General features: G+C 30.9%; 2 protein-coding genes across 12 annotated transcripts in view; one reads left to right on the forward strand and one right to left on the reverse strand.

Annotated features, from left to right (window-relative positions):
* Nucleotides 1-24625, reverse strand: part of LOC124430636 (pikachurin) — a 41072-nt gene that overhangs the window by 1018 nt on the left and 15429 nt on the right. For all 11 annotated transcript variants that reach the window (XM_046977511.1, XM_046977504.1, XM_046977510.1 and 8 more), the window contains 9 exons: nucleotides 18000-18253; nucleotides 16048-16345; nucleotides 13852-14053; nucleotides 11642-11786; nucleotides 7460-7646; nucleotides 6421-6560; nucleotides 1891-2114; nucleotides 1150-1399; nucleotides 221-513 (listed from right to left, as the gene is read on the reverse strand). In XM_046977511.1, the coding sequence (XP_046833467.1) occupies nucleotides 221-513; nucleotides 1150-1399; nucleotides 1891-2114; nucleotides 6421-6560; nucleotides 7460-7646; nucleotides 11642-11786; nucleotides 13852-14053; nucleotides 16048-16345; nucleotides 18000-18253 (1993 nt within the window). The remainder of the gene's footprint in view (nucleotides 1-220; nucleotides 514-1149; nucleotides 1400-1890; nucleotides 2115-6420; nucleotides 6561-7459; nucleotides 7647-11641; nucleotides 11787-13851; nucleotides 14054-16047; nucleotides 16346-17999; nucleotides 18254-24625) is intronic.
* Nucleotides 20308-22054, forward strand: LOC124430638. The gene is made up of 3 exons (XM_046977514.1): nucleotides 20308-20376; nucleotides 20531-20618; nucleotides 20756-22054. The coding sequence occupies exons 2-3, from the start codon at nucleotides 20541-20543 to the stop codon at nucleotides 21665-21667; spliced, it is 990 nt and encodes a 329-aa protein (XP_046833470.1). The 5' UTR covers nucleotides 20308-20376; nucleotides 20531-20540; the 3' UTR covers nucleotides 21668-22054.

Below are 24625 nucleotides of genomic sequence, written 5' to 3' on the forward strand. Positions count from 1 at the left end.
CTCTTATAATTTTTATAAAGATTCTAAAAGATTATAATAATATTTTCCAATATATAATTTAAAATAAACGTTTTAAAATATACATGTTCTTCCAATAGCTTTAATCTCAACATTATAAATGTCGATTATTATTTTCTAACATAATTTAGATAAATCTGTGAAAGTATTATATACACACACACACACACACACATATGTACGTATGTATATATGTATATACCTCTTCATAGTATCAGCGTCATTATAATGAAGATAACTTTCGCTTCCAGTAAAACTAGGCACAGAATTTTTAAATATCGTCGGTGGTGGTACGTTGACGTTATTACCACGCATCGACGTTAACAACGTATAATCATCCAAAGCTGGGCATGGATGGGGTACACCGGTATGACATCGACAAGTGAATCGATCTCGCAGAGGTCGACATTCAGCGTCTCCGCAAGGCCTGGCCTCGCAAGCGTGACCACAATTTCCAACGTTCATACCACCCAAGGCCTCAGCCAAGATACCGATCTGAAAGGTAACACGCGAATGTATATAAATGTCCAATACTCACGAGAAATGGACTTTTCGAAAAAAGAAAGGAAAAAAATAAAAAACAGAAAAAGACAAATGCAAGAGAATAAAGAATAGAAAAATACACGAATGTAATAACATACAATGATATCATGTATATGTAAACACATATTGTATCCTGTTTTTTGTTACCAGATTATATTTGTAAACATATTATACGTCCATTTGATATTTCACGAACGTACATTATTGGACATATTATTATATTATTTGTCCAATATGCAATTGTATCGTATAATACAATTACGTATTGACGAAAAGAGAGAGATTGTTATCGTTAATTTGGATACGTTCTACTATCAATTTTCAGGACTATTAAAAGCTCAATTATTAAGCTAAAATCGATAATTCATAATGATTTGTAATTAGTGCGAAAATACGATATAAACACGATTTCATTGAAATATTTAATTTCATTATGGATTTTATTTTCTTAAAATTTCCTATTCAATTTCGTATATATTATATTAAACTATAGAACGATAATATCGAAAATTTATGATTATCGGTTAAATCTAATGAAATTTCTTTGTGAAATTTCATTTCATTTTATTTTCGTTCATTTCAATTTACCTCACGTCGATTAAGAATGACGCTTTGAATGCAACCGACGAAGCTGCTCGTTGTTTTAAGTTTGAGCGAATAGAGATCGGGCGATGGTGCACCACCGAGATAAAGATTCAATGGTAAAAATAATTGCGTGTATGCGCCTGGTGCCAAAATCTCTCGAATTGGATCGTCCTCGACTTTGAGAGATGCCAAACGACCGGTCCTTGATACTTTGATTTCTAACCATTCTCCTAAATGAACTGGGTTGTCGGTTCTAAAATAATAATAATAATAATAATAATAATAATAATAATAATAATAATAATAATAATAATAATAATAATAATAATAATAATAATAATAGTAATAATAATAGTAATAATAATAGTAATAATAATAGTAATAATAATAATAATAATAATAATAATAATAATAATAATAATAATAATAATAATAATAATAATAATAATAATAATAATAATAACAATAGTAATAAACATTAAAATTAACAATGATAATAAGTGAGACAGTTTTTTCTTTTTTAATTTTTCGAATCAAATTAATAATGACAAATCCCAATGGCACGATTAGGTGAGTGATTTTTTTTTTTTTTATAAAATTATGCCAAACGGCATACTTTGTAACGGAATATTAATGATATTTTTTATTGACGAGAAAAGATAATGAAGAAAGATAAAAAAAAAAAAAGGAAGAAAATATAACAATGGTTTATAATTAAACGTTTCAATATAGAAATCGATAGACCTTAAGCTTGCTGCTCCAGTTCCTAAATCGAAGGTGAAATGTACGTATCCCGAAGAAAGATAAAGGGCGATAAAATCACCGGAAGCATCACTGTGATGCCCATTGTAAATGATAACACCGTCGGGAGCCGTAGGCTTTAAGGTCACGGATAATTCTAACCAGGAGAGTGAAGCATCACCTAATCCTGGATAACGTAAATAGGATGACCCATTAAACGATGGTACCTATAAAAATTAAAGGATAAATAGTCATTAATAATACAGAAATAATTATTCATCTTGATTTATTTGAAATTTTAAATGTGTCTCTGTGTGTGCGCGTATCTTTATTAATCAATTAATAATACTTCAATAATCTATTATTTATTAATATTTACAGAAATATTTATCTATATGTCAGATATATCTTATTCGTTCGAAAGTTTATTATCACGTCATACCTCGTTCCATCTATCATTGAAAAACTTGATTTATATTACTATTATACATGTACGCACGAAAGGTTGCATATCACGAGGGGTTGCACCAAAAGTTTCTAACCAACGGATAATACTTGCAACCGTAATTATCAATAAGTGAAGAGTATTGCCTATTTCGAGGCGTATAATATATTTAATATTAATATCTTTATGCACACACATAAATATTTAGATCAGTAGATAGTATTTATTTATTTTGATTCGTTATTATTCAGATTTATAACATTTGATACTATTTCCGATAACATATATACATATATTTCTGATAAGATAAAAAAAGAAACTATGAAAATATCATAATACCCACGTGAAAACGATTATAAATTACGACGATTATAGATTAAAGTACGTACGTTAACTGTTAATAAAATAACCGTATAAAATTTTTAGCTGAATCATTTTTCTCGATAATAAATTATCGTTAAATACGTCGACTTGTATACACCTTCGTAATTTGTGTTCCTAATTGTAAATCTCCGAATGTTCTCCTATAGAACATTTATTCTCTACGCAGACAATGTCAGAAATCCTTTTAAGACTGTTAATCGCTGTAATAAGTTAGAGGTCGAAAACTGCGGAAGTGAATGTTACGTGTAAGGCAAATACTCGGCCATTAGTGTCAAGGTTCGTTCGTTAGTCAGTGCCCTCTCTCTCTCTCTCTCTCTCTCTCTCTCTCTCTCTCTCTCTCGTTCATAAAACGAAATTGGGTTGAGTAAAGGCTTTGACGCAGGATCTAAAGATTTTAGCCTACACGACGACGATTACTATCTTAAAATCATGTTTACCTTGCTGATCTAATTTCCCCATATATATATATATATTTTTTTTTTCAACGTAGAAACAAAGTAAAAAAAAAAAAGAAGAAACATTTATTCAAAAAGTAGTAACACGTATGACCCTTTCTTTCAAAAGAAATTTCATAGAAACTCTAATTCTTTGGAACTAGTTTGCAAAGGGAAAGAATTTTTTCATCAAAACTTTTCATACATTTTCTTCTTCGACTTTATCTACTATCTAAAAAAAAAAAAAAAAAAAAAAAGAAAAAGTAAAAGGAAAAAAGAAAAATGGAGGAAGAAAAGAAAATAGAATCGAAATCGGAAAGGAATCGACGTCCAAAGACGTACTCTATTTTACGAAAAGAAAACTTTTCAAGATTTCTAATGCGATCCTATCGTCTCGATTGCTAGAAACTCTCGCACGCTAACAAGAAGATAAGAGTTAGTTTCCATTATCGAAAGAGCTATTACTCTGATCTATAGTTTTTTTTAAGTACGAGTACAACAGTTTTGATTTTCGATTGGTTGAATAAAATACAGATAGAGATAAAGATAGATAAATAGATAGATAGATGGATAGACAGAGAAAGAGAGAGAGAGGGAGAGAAAGAACGTAGTTAAGACTAAAGTAAATTTATTGTGTCAACAGGAGAAACGTGTTCAATAACAAAAGATAAAATACAAAGGAATTATCTGATATCGTCTGATCGAAAGTATACTTCAAATATTTGTTATCGTTTCTCTCAGGAATAATTCAGAAAATTATTAGAAAATATTTTTGATCAAATTCAACTAAGGTTGACACCCCCATACATACATACATACGTACATACAAACATATATATATATATATATATATATATATATATATATATATATGTTTATTTTATAACAGGGTAAATCTCTTCTAATTCGCACGTACATCTAAAACGCATGCTCAGTGAAACTAAATGTTTGCTCATTCACGAACCCATTCACTATGAATGGACACGTATATACGTACGGATGTAGATGTGTGTATATGTGTGTATGTGTGTGTATGTATCTATATTTGCTTGTTTGTATGTACGTTCGTACGAGAGTAAGCAGACGTGTATAGATGTTTTCGTGCGTATGTAAACCATGAATTGGAAATTCAGCCTATAGCTATAGATAAACGGTTGGTCGAACGTTTCTAATATTTACTCGAGTTAATCTATTAGTCAAAACCATTTGCTGTAATGTTAATAATCAGATCTTTATATGAATGTTTGCAACATTTTACTTTTATCCATCCAACTATCTATCTATCTATTTATCTAATTGTCTAACTCTTTTTATTCTTGCGTAGAAGTATACCGTTTATATGAGCAATCTCCTAAAACGTGACCGAGAAAGACGTACACCTCTTCTCTCGAATCAACATCGAGAAATATCGACAAAGACCAACTGAATATTCTACACCTAGTCAGGAGGGAGAGTTGAACGTGTAAACTCCGAGAATTATTCAAACCTAGAATCAGCATACTTCGATCGAAACGATAAAGCTATCTTGCTAACGAATTGTCTGTCTTTATCTCTCTCATTCTCATTCTCTCTCTCTCTCTTTCTCTCTCTCTTTCTCTCTCTCTTTCTCAGATTTTAAATTACTCATTTTAATTCCATCTCTTGTTACCTTTCTTACAAATTTTAATACGGTGAAATCCTGTTTGCTATTCTTAAAAAATTTATAAAAAAAAAAGTTATAAAAAATGAGAAAAATAAATCCATCATCTTTTACATAGTTCTATATTCTTTGTATTTTAAGATCTTTCGATATTTTTGCATTAATAAATGGCAAAAAATTGAAAAGTCTATCCGATAAAATTTTTCTATTTTAAAAACGTTCGGCATCAATCGATCGTTCGTTTTAAAACGAATCTATTTTCAAAATGACCGATCGTCGAAAAATTTTTAAATTATCGACAATGAAATAATAATCTAAATGATAATTACTTCGACGAGAATGAAATTAAAATATTAGATTAGATAGATTTTATTAATTTCTTTTCTAAATTTCGATCAATTATATAACTGTTATTTATATGATACGATAACGCGTTATATGAAAATTTATATATATTTCTTCTTTTTCTCTAACAAGTTAATATCACATGTACGATCATCCATCCAGCAGGATCGACGGATTCCAGATATCTGAATAATGGATGAAAGTATGTTCCACATTGGTTTCTTACCAAGAAAAGTCGAAGATCCGAGAAACTTTACGAATATGTCTTTTTTTCCTTCAAGTGTGAAAGAAAGAGCGAGAGAGAGAGAGAAAGAGAGAGAAAGAGAAAGAGAAAGAGAGAGAGAGAGAGAGAGAGAGAGAGAGAGAGAGAGAGAAAGAGAATAAAATGATCGAAATAAAAGAGAAAAAAGAAGAAGAAGAAAAAGAAGAAGGAGAGAAAAATGAATAATAAGTAAAATCGATAAAATCGATTATGCGCAAAAAAAAAGAAAGATATAAATTCTCTTAAATAATAATTTTCATTAACTTTGCAAATTATTATTGTCATCGTCGTCGTCATCTTCGTTCCAATAAAAAAATTAGAAAATATTAAAAATTTATGAACGTTTCTTTTCTCTCTCTCTTTCTCTCTTTTTCTTTTTTTTTCTTCCTTTTTTTTTTTTTTAATAAAATGAACGGAATACTGCAGTAATAAAAGTAACTAAAGGAAAGATGCATTAGAAAATTTTTCTTTCATGGGATATGTGTTCCCGTCGAGTTATAGAGACCTACATTAAGTAAGTGCCTAACTATATACGATTCGCGCGAATATAGAATATAAAAATTTGGAAATTTTGTGTCTTAAATAAAAGTCTCGTTGGTAAAAGTATTTTTCGAAAAAGGATAAATCTAACTCATTCACTCTCTCTCTTTCTCTCTCTCTCTCTCTCGTTATTATTTTTCATATTTTCATTGAGACACATAATAACTGATCTGTTATGAAAGATATTCTTTTAAAAGTTTAATAAATTAGAAAGACAATGAAATATTTATGTTCTCTTACGCTTTCAGATTTTATGAGCATATGTATGCGCGCACCTACTTGTGATTCAGACAATTTTCATTATCATTAGTAATTTTTATTATATTTATTAAAATGGAACGTATACATTACGTACAATGCGATTGTGTCTGAAGAAAAAAGAAAAAAGAAAAAAAGAATAAAAAAAAGAGAGAAGAAAAATTATCGATAATAAAACATATATGTGTGTGCGTTCGCATGTGTATGTGTACGTGCGTATATTTACCTGAAGGTCTACTCTAGTCTCACAGAGATCACCGGTGTATCCAAGGGGACAGAGACACACTGCAGTGTCACCACCGGTTGTCAGACATTTTCCACCATGGGCGCATGGCACTTTGCTGCACCTATCCGCCGTACATTCCTCTGAAAGGGCCGAGTAATTCGAGTGATTTAATTAAACGTCCCTTAAACGTTCGTAATTAAAATCCGAGATGTACCTCACCACCGGGAGATATATATATATATATATATATATATATCTCCGATTTTACTTTTATTCGCTTAGTTTCTCTCTTCCTTCGTCCCTGACACCTTTAATTTCCCCACCTTTCCTTCTCTTTTTTTATCTTTTTACTTTTTACAGATATATGAAGTCATACGAAACAAATAATTCCATGAACCTTTCTTCGTAATGCTTCACTACATTCTCGAGGATTCATTTAATTTTCTATTTTTTATTCTCTCTCTTTTCTTTCTTGTTTCTTCCTTTTTTTCTTTTTTTCTTTTTTTTTTTGGTTTTGTTTTCATATCTCTCGACGCGCAATTTTTTTTATATTGTTCTCGACGTAATGGAAAATGTAACGGATGATTATATCTCGAGAACTGAATTGAAATGTCTTAACATATTTTTGCTTCGCAACGGAATTTAAAAATATCGCGTTTGTGCGATACACATGCGCTTTATTCCTACCAATCACTTAATGGTATTACACGTGAATTCGTATTAAATTTCTAACTATCTCATAATAGAAAATAATTCTTTCTTGGAAACATTTTATAGGCCGATTATTATTACTTTCTTTTTCCTTTTCCTTTTTTCTTTTTTTTTTCTTTTTTAAATCCAGGAAGAAATTAGGTCTTTCCGATTTGAAGGAGGAGTAATCGCTTTTCAGAATCTTGACTTAAGAACTATTCTCTTGGCCCATTCAACGTAGACGATTATTATTATTATTATTATTTTACTTTTTCATTTTTCTTTCCGTGTCTAAAGAAAAGAAAAAGGAAAGTCCAACAAAAAAATTGTCAAGAAAAGTGGTTCTTACCAACGTCGAAACCATTGGCTGCGTCGCCCTGGGGTGCCAAGGGGAAACGGTAACGGTGCTCGTTCGCCTCCAAATGTCGGATGCAACCTTTGAATCCAGTTCTCACTGGAAGCCTCTCGAGGCCGCTCGTATTTCCCGGTCCACCAACGAAGAGGGGCTCGCGGAAGGTAATCCTCGAAAATAAGCCCTGCAATTTCGAAGCGATGCTTCGTGACGTCGAGCACGTTCGGATAATTATTGATCTAATAAAGAACCGATATGGGATTCGAGCAATTCGTTGGTCAATCGTTTTATCGATGACATTAGTGAAACAAAAATATCTCTCTCTCTCTCTCTCTCTCTCTCTCTCTCTCTCTCTCTTCGTTAATTTATTCCTCCATTAAATGCGCCATGTTGACAAAATAGAAACAGTGTGTATGTGTGTTAGATACAGTTGCTTTTTATTCGATTAAAAAATAATAATATAAATTATTCAATATTTGTTAAATAATTAAATTCTGCGCGAAATTGTACTTTAATACGTTTGTATAATATATAAGATATTTGCTAGAGATATTAGAAAATTAATATATATATATATATATATATATATATATATAATTAAGATCTCTTATATAACATTCTATACGTATATATGTACGTATATACATATATTGATCAAAAGATTATAATTTTATTGTCTTTGAAGAAAAAGGATAATTAATTTTTAAAGCCAATAAAATTTTGACCCACTTCTTTGTATTACACATTTCTTCATTTTTTTTTTCATTTTATATACATGCATATACCTATATTATATTAGGATTCGTATCTTTCTTTATTTTATCTTTTATTATTTTCTTTTTAATCGAATATGTAACAAGTGGATTCTGCACGGTCAGTAATCAAAAGCAATAAATTTTCATTTCGGACAGATTTACGTTCTTTCTTTTTTCTGAAATTTACTCGATACACTGTACAAAAATAAAGAGAGGGAGAGAAAGAGAGAAAGAGAGAAAGAGAGAAAGAGAGAAAGAGAGAGAGAGAGAGAGAGAGAGAGAGAGAGAGAGAGAGAAAGATGGTAAATATACATACATATGTATGCATATATATATATATATATATGTATTATATAAATATATGTATACATATGTATACATAAATATATATATATATATATATATATATATATATATATATGTATTATATAAAGTGTTTTCAATTTGAATCAATCTGCAGAAATATATTGTTGAAACTATTCGTGTTTCGGAATAAAAAGTTGAGGTAAAATAATCTGTAGACAAATTCGATCAGTTCTGTGAAAAATGCTTTAACATGCCTTCGACACCATTATTTTTTTTTTTTAAATAAACAATAATAGATTGCTCTGATAAAACTACGTGTTTGACATAACTTTAGAGAAATAAAGAGAAATATATATATATATATATATATATATATATATATATATCCCCTAAGATATGTATATAAAACATGATAAATAATAAAAAATTGGAAATGAAAAAGAAGAAAAGAGAGAGAGAGAGAGAGAGAGAGAGAGAGAGAGAGAGAGAGAAAGAGCGGAAGATATATATTAAATCGTATATATTCAAACGGATTGAGAGTTGGTCAATAAACTTGTATGGATATTAATTATATATATATATATATATCTATATATATATATATATAAAAGATATAAATAAATAAATATACAGTTAATAAAAATCCATTTCGTTATTGAAGAGAAAATAAAACATATCGACAACATTAAAATTTTTACTACGATGTGGAGTCTAGGAATAGAGGAAAAAAAAAAGAAAAAAAGAAAAAAATATTAAATGATATCCTACCTTCGAATCTAACAATCTTTCCGATCGTTCAAGACACTTTTCGTTATCATTAATAATTTCGATAATATTCTTATCTGATCTTTTCAAATAGAACATATATATATATACACACACACATATATATATATATATATATATATATATACATACATACATACATACATATATATATGTACTTAAACATATTGAATTAATTGTTTGCACCGTCTGGAGTAGCGTCAGAAGCGTTGTGAATTATGATTACGCGAGCACCCGACCGAGAATTATAAAGGACCAACATTTCTATAATATCGTCGAGCGTTCCACTGAATTCTGTCATTAACGATCGTATAATCCTGCTGCACTCTCTCTTTCTCTCTTCTTCTCTCATTACTACGCATTTACGAATAAATATTAAATTTCATAATGTCCTCGTGATGTTCGCTCGATGGAATTTTTCTTCTTTTTCATTTTTTTTTGCTTTTCTTTTTTCAAAGTGCATTAATCAAAATAAGGAAGAAGAAAAATATATATATATATATCAAAAAAAAAAAAAAAGAAAAAGTAGAGAGAGAGAGAGAGAGAGAAAGAGAATGAGAAAGAGAAAGAGAAAGAGAACGAGAAAGAGAAAGAGAAAGAGAAAGAGAACGAGAAAGAGAACGAGAAAGAGAAAGAGAAAGAAAAATAACATTTAATAGTATCTATTTAAAAATATAACATTATGAATTTGTATTAAATCCAATAGGGAAACGAGAAAGACATTAATGTTGTTGGTATACGAAACAGAACTCGAAGAAAGAGAGAGAGAGAGAGAAAAAAGTGACTTATATATACGTGGTTCAATTGAAAATTTTACTTTCAAGTTAGTGGAAAATGTTCGTAGTTATTGCTCTCTCTCTCTCTCTCTCTCTCTCTCTCTCTCTCTCTCTCTCTCTCTCTCTCTCTCACTCTCTCTCTTGCTCGCTTTCTAGCTTTCGTCGACTCATGAATCAACGTCGGACTCTTTTGGAACGTTTAAAGCACTGAGATTTCAAAGACTTCGCGACTCGACGATTAAGAAGACGTTTCATCTCATCCCGGATATATACTTTCTTCTCTCTCTCTCTCTCTCTCTCTCTCTCTCTCTCTCTCTCTGTACATCTATCCGTACGTCGAATAGAATTTACTCAAAAATCTTTAAACTACTTGTGCGGCAATTTAATTTCCTGTGTATGTATCACTTTGTATCCCGTTTAAAATATGCCACTTCGTTTACTTGAAAAATATTTTATTTGACGAATTTCTTCTTCTTTCGGGACTTAATTATTTTGAACGATTTAATTTTCAAAGAAGAAACGCGTTCCATCAACTTTGTTCGATTAAACGACGAGAGTTAGTGTATAAAAAAAAAAAAAAAAAAAAGGAAAAAAAGCAAAAAAAATTGAGAAAGAAAACCTTGTGCTTGAACATTATAGACATTTGGTTAAACCAACTTTCTTCTTTTTTTTTTCTATACTTTCGTCCTTGAATTCATTATGGACTATTAACACATTGCGTACGAGTCACGAAAGATATCTCGCGTTTTCATGTTTTTTCGACTGAATCGATGACTTAAGTAACCAAAGTAGACAAATGTTTTTCTTACGTTACCAGGGTAATGAAACTTTACGATTCTTACACCGTATTTCGGATATTGGCACCATCTTTATGTGGATAATTATTATAATACTTGAAGCGTTCAAAAATGTGCGGGCCTTGGGAGCTCGTATTGAACTCGTAGAGCGCTGTACACAATGTGTTAATATTTAATGTATAAAACGTGTGTCAATGAAATTATAAAATTAACGAATTCATTGACTTTCTGACGAGAAAACATTAACGAAAAGTGATTGTTAAACAAAATAGATTAATACATGGATAGTTACGAAAAAAAAAAGAAAAGAAAGAAAAACATAAATTACATTATATATTTAATTCATAAATTATATCTTTTAATCATTACACGTATTTTATTGATTTTTTTACTTTTTTCTTTTCAAAAGCTTATCGAATTGATCATGCATATTGTCTATTTAAATGGAAACAACTAAAGATAAGAGAAGAAGGTAAACATTACGTACGTAGAAAGGTGCGAAGAATTCGCTGACTCGAATAGAAAAAAAAAAAAAGAAAAATAAATAAAGAAAAAAAAAACAAAGAAAAAAGAGAGAAAGGAAAGGTAAGGAAAAAAGCAAAGAAAAATTCAATAGTCTTGTAAACTTGAATACAGGGGGATAGGGGAATAAGGGGTTAGCTGGATATAGGGAGAGAGAAAAAGAAAGAAAGGAAGAGAATAGAATGAAAACGGAAGATATATCGTGTTAGATATCAAGATAAGCCGAGAAACACTCACCTCCGATCTTCCTTGCACACGCTTTTCCTGATTCAGCTGTATCCAGGCGTCCCAACGATGCCGATAGACGCTCAAAGTGTTCCACTCGTTGAGCTTCACCGTTTGCGTGCTTCTCACGGTACCCGCGCCACTTCCGCAATCGAACCTTGACGAGATGAAAGAGAAAGACAGATGGAAAAAAAGAAAGAAAGAGAAAGAGAGAGAAAAAGAAAGAAGAGATGGAGAGAGAGAGAAGAAGAAGAAAAGAAAAAAGAAGGAAAAAAAGAAAAGAAACAATATATCATCATTTATCGACGAATAAGAAGTCTCGCAAAAAGTCGACGAAAATCATAGCTTTTCTATACTAAAAAGCTTCGAAAATTCGTTTACCGAAAATTATTTAAATCGAGGTATATCGTCTATTCGCGATATAGAAAAGGAAAAAGAGAGCCACTTGTTTACAATTTTTCCTCGTACAAGGGGATATAAATTTCAATTAAAAAGAAACGAAAAGAGAAAGAGTAAAATGGGGAGAAAAAAAGAAAAAAAAAATAAGAAAATGAAATACATTCTTTTAAAGGGTACGAGAAATAACGACAAAAAACAAGAAATAAATTTCAAAAACTATTACATTGATTCTCGATTTTTACAAGGATCAGAGAGAATTTGTATATGGACCGATGCAAACCGATATACCAAAATGACTCGAATATTGAAAGTAATGGAAAAAGAAACGGGGAAAAAAAAATATATATATATATACATCCGTTGCAAAAAAAGAAAAAAGGAATAGAAAGATTTTTATTACTTCCGAATAAATGATTAAAAAATGTTTCGTTTTTTTTCTTCTTTTAATTTATACGAAAATCTCGATGTATAAATTAACGGAAAACGTAAAAAAAAAAAAAAGAAAAATAATTCTACGAGATAAATGAAAGAATATGGGAGAGAGAGTGAGAGAAAGAGAGAGAAGAAAAATTTTGTTCCTTTCTTTTTCTTTCGCGTGTTGTGTGTCGAAAAAAAAGAAATCAAAAAAGAACGAAAAAAAATATATATATATATTTATATTTATATTTATATACGTGAATCTCGCAATGAAAGGAAACAAAGTGTCACAGGGAAAGATCGTTTACGAACGTATATAAATCATTTGTGACGACGAATATGCAAATTGCATATATTGTACCAAGGCATATCTATCTACCGCGTAGAAGACACCTAAATTGAACTTTAAGTTTCATTCCACGGTCGCGTTTCAAACCGTGGCACGTCGTTCTCGTTCTCTGAGATTTCCGGACACGACAGAGAGAAACACATATAGGAACAGACAGACATAGATACAGACACAGATACAGACACAGACACAGACACAGACACTGACATTGATACTGATACAAGTAAAAAAAAATATATATACGTGCATTCGCCCTTATAGGTTCCACATAGAATGTATCTATATGTGTGCATATATATATATATATAATAACGTATATGTATGTGTATGCGTATATGACGTTGAGAGGCACGCGAAAGAACGAAGAAGAGGACCACGACGAGACGTGCCTAGGCTCACGAATCTTTAATACCAACTTATGCATAGCTTTTCCGCGAGAGAATCGCGTGTTTCCAGTGCATACGCGAATCTTCTCATCAAATGAATATATGCATGAACCAAAAGAAAATGGGCCTTGAAGGGTGTTGCATCATTCGATTCGACGTGCTCTTCTGGACGTGTATTCCAATAATAAATAAATAAATAAACATATACATATATAGATACTATATGTATCTATATTAAATTTATTTATATATAAATATATATATATATATATATATATATATATAATGTACTATGTATATTGTGCAAAATCTGTTTTATAAATACGCATAAAATATCTAAACTCTTTCGCATACAATTGTACATACATATACCGTAAGCATTGATGCAAAAACATAAATGTATTGTATATAGAAACGTGATAAGGAAGAAGATAAAAATGAAAAGATTCTTTTATTTGTCATATTATTATATATTGATATTAGTCAATTAATCAATTTATTTTCATTCAATTAATTAAATAAATCTGACTTTTGAAAAGTTTATTTTCAGATAACAAAAGAACGATATGCCACGTCGAATTTATTTTGTCGTTTCTTGATACTCGAATGTGTAAAATACGTCATATATATACATATCATATATATATATATTTATTTAATTGATTCATTACCTGAATTCGATAAAACCATGATGCAATATAAGGGCCATAAAATCACCCTGAAGATCGTCTCGTTCGCCGGCAAGAAGCAGTACACCGTCCCATGCTTCCGGTCGAAATTCTAACTCTAATTGTACGTGCTTGTAAGCCGCCCTTAGCGCTGGAAATGCCAACCAGCCTGACCCCGTAAATCTCGGTGATCTCACTTCGACTTCTGAAACAAGAATGAAAATAAAAACATGAGATATTTATTATCGCGTGTTTACATACATAAGTCCATACGTTCTAATATCGATCGTCATTGAGTAAATCTTTAACAAATGACATTGAAACGCGTCTTATACATTCATCTTTATTTGAATTCAATAATCATTATTATATAACAAAAATATTTTCAATTCCTCCTTTGTAATAATATGTTAATAATATATATATATATATATATATATATATATATATATATATATATATATATATATAATACTTTAAATTATACTAACAATAAATTATATAATTTTATATTGTAAATTACAAATTAGAAATATTCTTATTTTCTTTCTTAGCTAATTTTGTTTACATCATCCTTTCTAAATGATTTATAAATGATTTAAAAAGTTAAACAAATTTACACGGGAGTAACGCATTTTTCGCACCGTAAGAATAAACACATCGCTCTTTCTTTCTCTCTCTCTCTCTCTCTCTCTCTCTCTCTCTCTCTCTCTCGTTCTTTCCCTTTTCCCATTTAATTCTCGTAATAACGATGATTTCTTATCTCACTAAAGGAGAAGAAGTAAAAGAAGAATAAAGAATGAAAGAGAGAAAGAGAAATAGTGAGAGAGAAGAAAAAAATAAAAAGAAATTACGGAGAAGAGAAATTAGACCCAGGGTACTATTCAACGAATAGGAAAACAGGCTTTCGGCCATTAATGTGTACGTCTTTTGTAATAAAATAGAGCAACGGTATCTCGTTTAGACGTCGCCGTTCCTAAAAGTTTGCACAGCATGCGCACCACAGCCACGTCTTTCATTTCAAAACGGCGCACGTCGTCGTGAGTACGAACGTGGCTCTCTGAGAGAAAAGGAAAGAAAGAGAAAAAGGAGAAAAAAAAACTAGAAGAAATACAAGAGAGGGAGGGAGGGAGAGAGAGAGAGAGAGAGAGAGAGAGAGAGAAAAGAAAGGGAAGAAAAAAGGCTACAAGTGTATACATAAAACATACTTTACGAGCATCTCTATAGATCTTACTGCGGGAGAGATATTAAGTTTCAACAAAATATTAAGATTTTCTCAACCTAAAAATGAAAATAACAAAATGGAAGAAAAGGAAAGAACTTAATCTCTCTCTCTCTCTCTCTCTCTCTCTTTCTTTCTTTTTTTTCTTTTTCTTTCTTTCTTTACATGCGCGACGATGAAAATTGTACATGTGGAAGCACTTGTGCACATCGAGCTTGTAGATTGCAGCTGTTGAATGCAAACGTCAAAAGTCTTGCCTTACGCCACATTACTTTTTCTTTCTTCCTCTCTCTCCCTCTCTCTCTCTCTCTCTTTCTTTCTCTTTCTCTCTTTCTGTTGATCTTTTACTTTTTTCTAACTCACTCCTTCCTAAAGTTGCGCGCGTGTCTCACCGAGATTACAGCTTTATATTAAACTCTCCTTTTCGTCGACGTTATTTCAAGCAAATGACGGTAAAACATTTTCTTTTTTATCCCGAGTCTTAAAGAAGAAAAAGAGAAAAAAATGTAAACTGTAAAAAAAAAAAAAGAAAAAAAATACAAAACAAGGAAAAAAAGAAAAGAGGAAAATGCGTATGTGTTGATTGCTCTATAATTTTTTGGATCACAAAAAAAAAAATCAAACAGAAGTTCATAAACGATATCAAAAATCTAGAGTTAGTAAAAAAACTTGGCTATTTCTACGCAAGGCTAATTTTTCTTTTTTCATTTTTTTTCCTCTCTTTTTTTTTTCATTCACATATTGGAAAGTTACAAATTTGGGTCATTTTTTTTATAATACGAATACTCCTTGACCGAATGAAAAAAAGAAAGAGAAAGAAAGAAAAAATTAGCCCTTAGTAAAACGTCTCGAGCGAGAGAGAGGTTCAATCGATTTCTAATATAACCTGAGTACTTTTTTGGCCAATCCTCTTTTAGGATAGGTGTTTTTTTTTTGTCCCAGCCTATAAAGGAAAGAAAAAAGTACGTCTCGTTTACCAAGCTGACATCGATCGCCGCCTCTACCAAGAGGGCATTGACACCTCTGCCTGAAGGAGTTGCCTTCCTTCTGCTGTCTAAAAGCTACGCTGTTGCCCTCGAGATCCATAGTCATTGATCCATCCTCGTTGCTTCCATTTCTCTCGGTAACTAATACCGCCAGAATATCTTCATCGAGGGACGGCTCGATGAAACAATTACCAGGTCCACAATCCAAGGTACAGGTTGCTTCGGTACTTGCTATAGTGCTGCTATCACCTAGCTCGCTCATTGATGACTTCCGCATCGTGCTTGGTACCTGTAATGAAAGTTTATTTTTTATATTTAATGATATATGTTTTATAATAAATTATTTTCAAATTTTTAAGTATTATTTTTATCGTCAGAAACGAAAGATAGGAAGAAAGAGAAAAGAAGAAAAAAGACTAATCATTTTATTCGAACAAAATTTACATGGAAGGAGGAATATTTTAGGTGTATTTAGATCGAGCATGTCGAAAAAAAGTTATCTGAAAATTTTCTATATAATTTGGTTCTCTTCCTTTTTATTTTTTTTTTTTATTTTCTCTTTTTTTTTGAACTTCAAAGTAAGAACGCACATAGTTGGCAAGGAAAAATGATACTTCATTCGAAAAGAAAAAAAAATTTTTAGATCTTTCGATTGAGAACGGTATTCCTTATTTAACGTTAATTCTTATTTTTGTTTATATATTGTAATACGATTTTAATATCATAATAATGATTCGTTCGAAACAAATTTGCATTATTTAATTTTTCTCGGCTAGTTATTCTGTTCGAATTACTTGTAGATATTATCTATATATATATATATAAAGTCGAATTCTCTTGCCTATTCTATTCTGATTTTGAAGAAAAGAAATTCGACGTGTTATCGTCGAAGTCTCCTTGCTTGGAGAATAATCGAAGAGCCCTTGTCCTGAGAAATTGAGAGAATAAAGCGAGTGCTGGTAGCTAGGTAAAAAAGTTGAAGGCGAGGAGTGAAGAGTTGTACAGGATGAGGACGAGGAGAGAGAAGGAGAGGAAAAGAGACAAAGAGAGAGAGAGAGAGAGAGGGGGGGGGAGAGAGAAAGAGCTGTACAGGAAATATTTTTCTCCTGAAGAGACATCGACGGCCGCATGACAGAGAAACGATGACCGACATCGAAAAGAGAAAAAAGAAAAGAAAAGAAGAAAAAAAAATTCTAACTCGGTACGACAAGACGAATAGCTTTTGCAAAAGAGCAATGGTTTTGTATAAGCAGTAGTCTCCCATTGGATAGCCGTAGAGAAGAAAATAACGACTGATGGACGTGTATCTACCCTAATAGGGAAAAGAGGGTTGAATCCGCATCACGTGTTAACCATAAATTTTACTTTAGTTTGTTATATATGAGGCAATTATTACGACGAAAGTGATCGAGAACTGATTTATATATATATATTTCTCTTTTCTCGTTTAAAGTCGTCTTTTAATGACACTCGAGTTTGAATTAATTATGCACAATTATTTCTCTATAATGAGACTGAGATTAAAGGATACAGATACAAGATATATATTTATTCTCGAGAAAAATATAATTGTAATCTTGTCAGGAAGACGCATGAAATATCGTTTAAAATCTCGAATGATGCGGATCACTTTTTGTACGACGTTCTAAAACGATTTGTTTTTTAAATAAATAATGAAGAAAAAAAGAAAACAAACAAAAAATTTCACGGAGAATTTCTTGCGCTTTTCCCCCACCCTCTCCCTCTTTTCTTTTTTCATCATAATCTTTACCACGACATTTTTCATAATATCCCATTTATACGTGATTCGCTCTTCGAGCGATCAATTTTTTATCATAACGACGATATGAATATCTTAAAAATAAAATATTCCTCTTTTTTTTTTGTTTTCTCTATTTGACGCATGTCAATATATTGTAAGATTGAACGCAAATCGATAATACCTGAGGAGAAACGGTAGAAAGACCGGAGTCCGGGATTTCAGATGTCCCATTGAATTGTCCGTTCACTTTTGTTCCATTTGTCGTCGAGTTCTCGTTCGGTTGGTCCAAATGTATCGTGAACGATGCACCACGCATATAAAGAATATCTTCGACCGCATCTTCGTCCTCCTCCGTTTCCAAGTTCAATTCGTCTCTTTCCATGTCGTCGACGAGTTCTCCGAATTCGCTGGTAGACGGTGACGTCGCATTGAGTTCTTAAACAGAGATAGAAAAGACATTTTCTTCTTTCTCCTTCTTTCCATTTTCTTTTTTTTTTCTTTTTTTTTTTTGTGACGTCTTTCTTCTTCTTTTTTTTTTATTTCTGTCAGAAGAATTAGAACAATTATGTTAGACGTTACATCTATTGGACGATTATAAAAATAAGAGAGATAAAGGGAGATTCTAGCGAAAATAATTTTTTCCTTTTTTTTTTTTTTTTACATTAGTTCGTAATATAGATTTATTTTTGTAATGGGAACAGGAAGTTTTTTTATTATTAATTAATCAATCAATTATGTATATATGTATAAATGAATTCGAATCAATTCTCAATTTGTTTTTTTTATCTTCAATTTTATGAGAAAAATAGGAGAGAAAAAAACTTTGTCATATATAAGAAAGATAAATCTAGAGAAATAACAAATTCATAAATACGTAGAATACAATTTTAAGATTCTCGAGATAGGAGGAGGAGAGAGGAACGTATTTGAAATCACGATTACAGTACGACGATAGAATCGTACAAAAAAAAAATGGAAGAAAGATAAAGATCGATAGATAGCATATGTGATCTATATGCTGTTCAATTTAATCCATAATACAAATTCATGAAACTCGGGGAATGACCGTACTCATTAAAATTGTTTACATCTTCAAATCGAACGATAAAATATTTCCTGTCTTCTTCCTGCTCGTTAATTTCAATTAGATAACTCGATTCGTAGTTGTCAAAAGATAGTTAAAGGGAAAAAAAAACATAAGTTAACATAACATGATACACACGAAAAATGTTCAAATGAACATCAATTACAAATGTCTTAATGTCTAAATGTCGTTTTTAAGAATTATTGTCGATCTATCGGATCTATCGATCGATCTATCGATCGATCTATCGGATTGATCGATAAAGATAAAAAATAAAAAATTACAAAATTTCGTTACATCATTTTTTTAATGAAAAAATAATAAAGCAAATAATGTATTACGATCGATAAGAAATCGATCCGTCTTCCATGTAAACTCGAGATTTCCGTTAAAATAAATTCATATATTAGATATCGAACAAATTTAATCTGCTTATTTGGCAATCTATTGGAGGAGAAGAAAAAAGGAAACAAAAAAGAACCGTAATTTTTGAGTTCATCAAATAAACAAAGATATTATATCGGATACGTAAAACGAATGATATCGAAAGATCTAATTATATATTTTCTTGTCCTTACGCCATTTTTCTTTTTCTCGATCATTTCGAAATAGTACAGTTATGTCTCGTGAAAAAAAGAAAAAGAAACAAAAAAGAAAAAGGAAAGAAAAAAACAAATGAAATGCATTTTGAACGGACGAACGAGTTTCGATTAAAATCAATAACTAATATCGGCAAAGGGCTTAGTGAATATAATTAAATAACTTTCTCGATTGTAAAGTAAGTACAATAATGGTCTGGTATAATCGTTGTTATCCGTATTGGAAAATAGTATATACTTTACTTGAAATGGTCTTTGTCTACCATAAGAGAAATAGGATGATAATAATAAATAATACAATAACAGGATGATAATGCATAATAATAAATAGATAAATAGTAGAAGAAAATAACAGAAAAATGTTATAAGCAAAATAGAGAATATATTAAAAGAACATTAGAAATACATTTGTATAAAAATAGAAAATAAAAAATATCATCAAAAAGAATGAAATTAAATGCTCATTGATTTAATCTCACTTGTGCAAACATCATCTTGAGATATATATATATATATATATATATATATATATATATATATTACATATATAAAACGTATATAATACGTATATAAAAGTGATATTTTTACATGATTATTGAAAACAAATAGAACTGATAAAGATTAGGATTAATGAATGTTGGACACTTAAAGATACGCGCAGGAGGATAGGGGGAAAGAGAGAAGTCCACATGAAAGAGGCCGCATTATTATCAAAATCAACGAATCGAATATGTTTTTGAGGAAGTCATTCGAGCATGTGATTCCCCGATAATTATGTACACGTTATCCCTTCATTTTTTCATTGGTATATAAGGCACCGTCAACCAACAAATGACATATTACAAATCAAACTCTACGGTACTAAAGGAGTACTGGTAAGTAGTATCATACATCGTTATATATATATGACTATATCATATTATAATATTCTAAGATATTCATTAAAAAATTTAATTTGTACAATTCTGTTACATATATATATATATATATATATATATATATATATTATTGATTTTTTCATCGTAATAGGATTTGAAACATGAAGACATTCGTCGTTTTACTTGCCCTTGCGGCGGTAGCCATTGCGGGTCCTATAAACATAGAAGACGTTGAACAAGTAAGAACAAACGTCAAATATCAAAAGAAATTATTATTTGATCGAGATTTTTTATCCTTTTTCTTTTTTTCTTTTCTTTTTTTTTCGTTTTCGTTTCTTCCATTTAAAAACTAAATCAAATATGAATTATTTTTAAGGATAACGTTGAAGCTGATTTATCCAAGATATCAGGAGGAATTAAGTGCCATGGAAGGAAATGCAAAGGTAGCATCAATATTGGCGGAAGTTGGTACATGGACGATGAGGGAACCCTCATACCAGTTGAGGAACCGGCCAAGATCAAAATCGGAGTCAAATGCCGAAAGAAGCATTGTGGCATTGGTGTCCACTGGTTCTCGCTAACGGAGGAAATTAATAAACCTGAAGAAGCTAAAAGTCACGTTGAAGTTGGGGCTGAATGCCATGGATCAAAATGCAGTGGAAACGTAAAAGTCGGTGTTGACTGGTTCCAAGCGGAAGACGGAAGTCTCGTCGGTGTTCCCAGACCCGAAGTGGAGTCCAAGAATCACATCAAAGGTGGAGCAGATGACGACTTGTTCATAGCAGGAGATGAAACTCTTGTCCCAATACCAAAATCCAACGTAGCCATTTTCGGTGGTCGTGTTGAGGTTGGAAGTCAATGCGAGGGATCGAAATGCAAAGGAATTCTTGGCGTTAAAGTAAACTGGTTCAAAACTAAGGATGGAAATCTTGTCCCGATTGTAACGGCAACACCAGCTGATGAACATTTCGATGATAGCAATGGATCAAAACACGTTGGCGTCGAATGGTTCGTAACATCGGACGGCACTGTTATCCTAATTCCAACGCCTGCGAAAACTCATATAACAGGAGGAGTGGAATGTCACGGAAAACATTGCAGCGGTAACATCGGCATTGGCGTAGATTGGTTCAAGAACGAATACGGAAATGTTATCCCGACAATTACACCTATTTCCCAATCTGCGGAAAACGAAATAGAGTACAAAAAAGAAAAAGTACCTATTATCCCGATTATACCAAAAGACATGCCACGTGTGATTAAACCAAAATCATTTGAGGAGGAATAGAAAGAGAATTGAAGAAACAACTGAAGCTTCTCTTTAAAAAAAAAAAAAACCCAAACAAAAAATAACGCCATCCATTAGAAAATTAATTCGTTAAAAAAGGAAAGAAAAAAAAGAAAAAGAATCGGTAAGATGACATCAACTTGTACTTGGTATAGTTACTGGTATAATTAAATCTATTAATTAGAAATGATATTGTCTTTAAGACAGTCTACGAACAAAGACAGGCATCTTTTCTAACGATAAAATAATGATACATCTATAAAAATCTTTGTATATCATTCAAATTACTTTTTATTTTTCTTAATCTTCTAATTACCTTGTGGTTGGTCAATCGCTAACTCTTGTATCCACGATAATTGAATGAATAAAAGAATCGATATATATATATTTTTGTTTACTTATACATTTTTTGTCTCCTATCATTAAAACCCAGACATATCCCATCTAATCGTTCTATTCTCGTGTAAAAGAACATTATCGAAATCCTCTCTCTGTATCCCTTTTTCATCAACGATTGCTAAGGAACGATATTTAAAGAGAGAGAGAGAGAGAGAGAGAGAGAGAAAGAGAGAAAAGAGAAAAAAAGAAATAAACAAAAAGAAAAATCAAAAAAATCCCTTCTAGTCTACCGTGTACTTTATTTCTCGTTTATTTTTTACCGCTCAACGAAGGAATATCGGAATCCCGAGACGAATAATTTCTACCTGCTCAGCATCGTTGACGCATCGATCTTCAATAGCGAATTACTCGAGTGCAACCCATTCGACGAATTGCATCGTTCAATTGTATATCCCTGAAACAGTGGATGCATTCATCTCGCCCCTACTCAGCTTCGCTTCGATTCTCTTCGGGTTTTCTATCATAAAAGAAGAAGAAAAAAAGAAGAAGAAGGGAACCGACTATTTTATACAATCTTTCTACGCTTTATTTAACAATTGGGAATAGTCCAATGTACGATAACCTCCACGACGCGATGTCCTCGAAACTATTTAGAAAATTCTTTGATATCGACTAATAAGGACAAGAGAGAGAGAGAGAGAGAGAGAGAGAGAGAGAGAGAGAGAGAGAGAGAGAGAGAGAGAGAGAGAGAGAGAGAGAGAGAGAAAATCCGAATAGGAAATAAATTGATAAATCTAATTGAATATATTATTCTTGTATATACGAATAATGTAAGTACGTTTTATTTAAAGAACGATTAATATCAATAGTATCGCGTAAAATTTTTGTTTGTTTTTCCTTATATCTACTTTCATACAGATTTAATTAGCCTTTTATACTGACAATGGAGAGATAATGATTAGTACGATTATACTTTTATATCATAATGTTTATAATCAGATTAATCTGTCAATAATATATTATTGTTTTTTGATTGAATAACCGATATAAGTAAGGATATAAGATTAAATTATTGTGACGAGTCGAGTCGATCAATATTATCACTTTTATAATATATTTTTGAGATAAAAATACAAAGTTTTTTTTTTTTTTTTTTTTTTACATAAAAATTGCTTCACTCTTCAGGGATTTCAAAAGATAAACTTGATGTTATTATTTATTTCCCCTTTGTATATATTTCAGTATTTTACCATATACAAACACACACACACACACACACACACACACACACACACACACATATATATATATATATATATATATATATATATATATGACAAAATAATAATCTATATTTGCGTATAACTAACAGACAAACTCTAAAAATAGAGAAAGTTCCGTTTATTAGGTCGTAAGGAAAACGGCGAAATGCCAAAGGCATTATCGGTAACGAGAAAGATCGTTAAACGGGATAACAGGCGGCAAGCCTTTAACGAAATGGACGAAATTGTTACAAACGAAGTAGCAACCGAGAAGATTTCTAAAAGGAGAATAATCTTTCCTATATTTTATTCCTTTTAATTGTTATCGATAATCAAGCTAAAGAGAGTGGGTTAATCATGTTCAAGATGAAGATAGCTACTTAGAGAAGTAATTATATAACTGAGAGTGGAACATCTTTAAATTAGTGATTGGCATTAAAAATAGATAAAGAGAAAAAAAGAATATATATATATATAAGGAAAAAGACAGAAAAAAGGAAGAAAGTGCGAGAAGAAAAGAGATAGAGAGCAGGGAGGAACAAAAAGAAGAGTGGTAAAAGGAAAAAGGATGTAGGGTCCGCGAAGAAAAAGGTCATATGTATATATGTATATATATATATATATATATATATATATATATATATATATATATGTATGTATGTATTACAGTAAGATATAAAGCGCAATAGAAAAGATCAAGTGCATGGATGCTTTGAAAAGTTTGTGGAGTAACTATGAAATGGTGCTGTGGTGGCACAGTAATAACGTGAACTCCCTCACGACAGCCGCCACTACATGCCACGAGTTTAAAGTTCCATTTTAACGTCGAGCCCGTGAAATGAAATATTGAAAACAATTTGTAAAACGTAGAAAACGAACGCTAACACTTTTCGGCAGTTATCACCGGAATTTTCACCGTGTAACCCCGTTCGTCAGCAAAAGTTCATCCTTTTCCTCCTTTTCCTCTCACTCGTCTCTATCTCTGTCACTCACACTCTTGCTTTCCTCCCCCTCTCTCTCTCTATTTTCCACAATATATATATATATATATATATATATATATATATATATATATATATACAATTAAATATTGGCTTGTTTAGTAAGTACTTTCAGAATTTTATATATATATATATATATATATATATATATATATATATATATAATATAATATATATATATTTTTTTTTTATGTAAATATAATATTTGTCATAGTTTATATTGTTGGATTTTTGAATAACATATAATTCTAATGGAGATATTCACAGTTCGAAATATTGAATACAGTGAATATAAAATACCAAATGAATATATATATATATATATATATATATATATATATATATATAATAGTCAA

This window comes from Vespa crabro, chromosome 19 (assembly GCF_910589235.1).
Source record: "Vespa crabro chromosome 19, iyVesCrab1.2, whole genome shotgun sequence".
NCBI classification, from domain to species: Eukaryota; Metazoa; Arthropoda; class Insecta; order Hymenoptera; family Vespidae; genus Vespa; species Vespa crabro.

What these genes read in the sequence shown, in the direction of transcription:
- LOC124430638 (XM_046977514.1), top strand. Translation starts at nt 20,541, where the DNA reads ATGAAGACATTCGTCGTTTTACTTGCCCTTGCGGCGGTAGCCATTGCG. An exon ending in ACATAGAAGACGTTGAACAA is followed by an intron (nt 20,619 to 20,755) that starts GTAAGAACAAAC and finishes ATTATTTTTAAG; the next exon opens with GATAACGTTGAAGCTGATTT.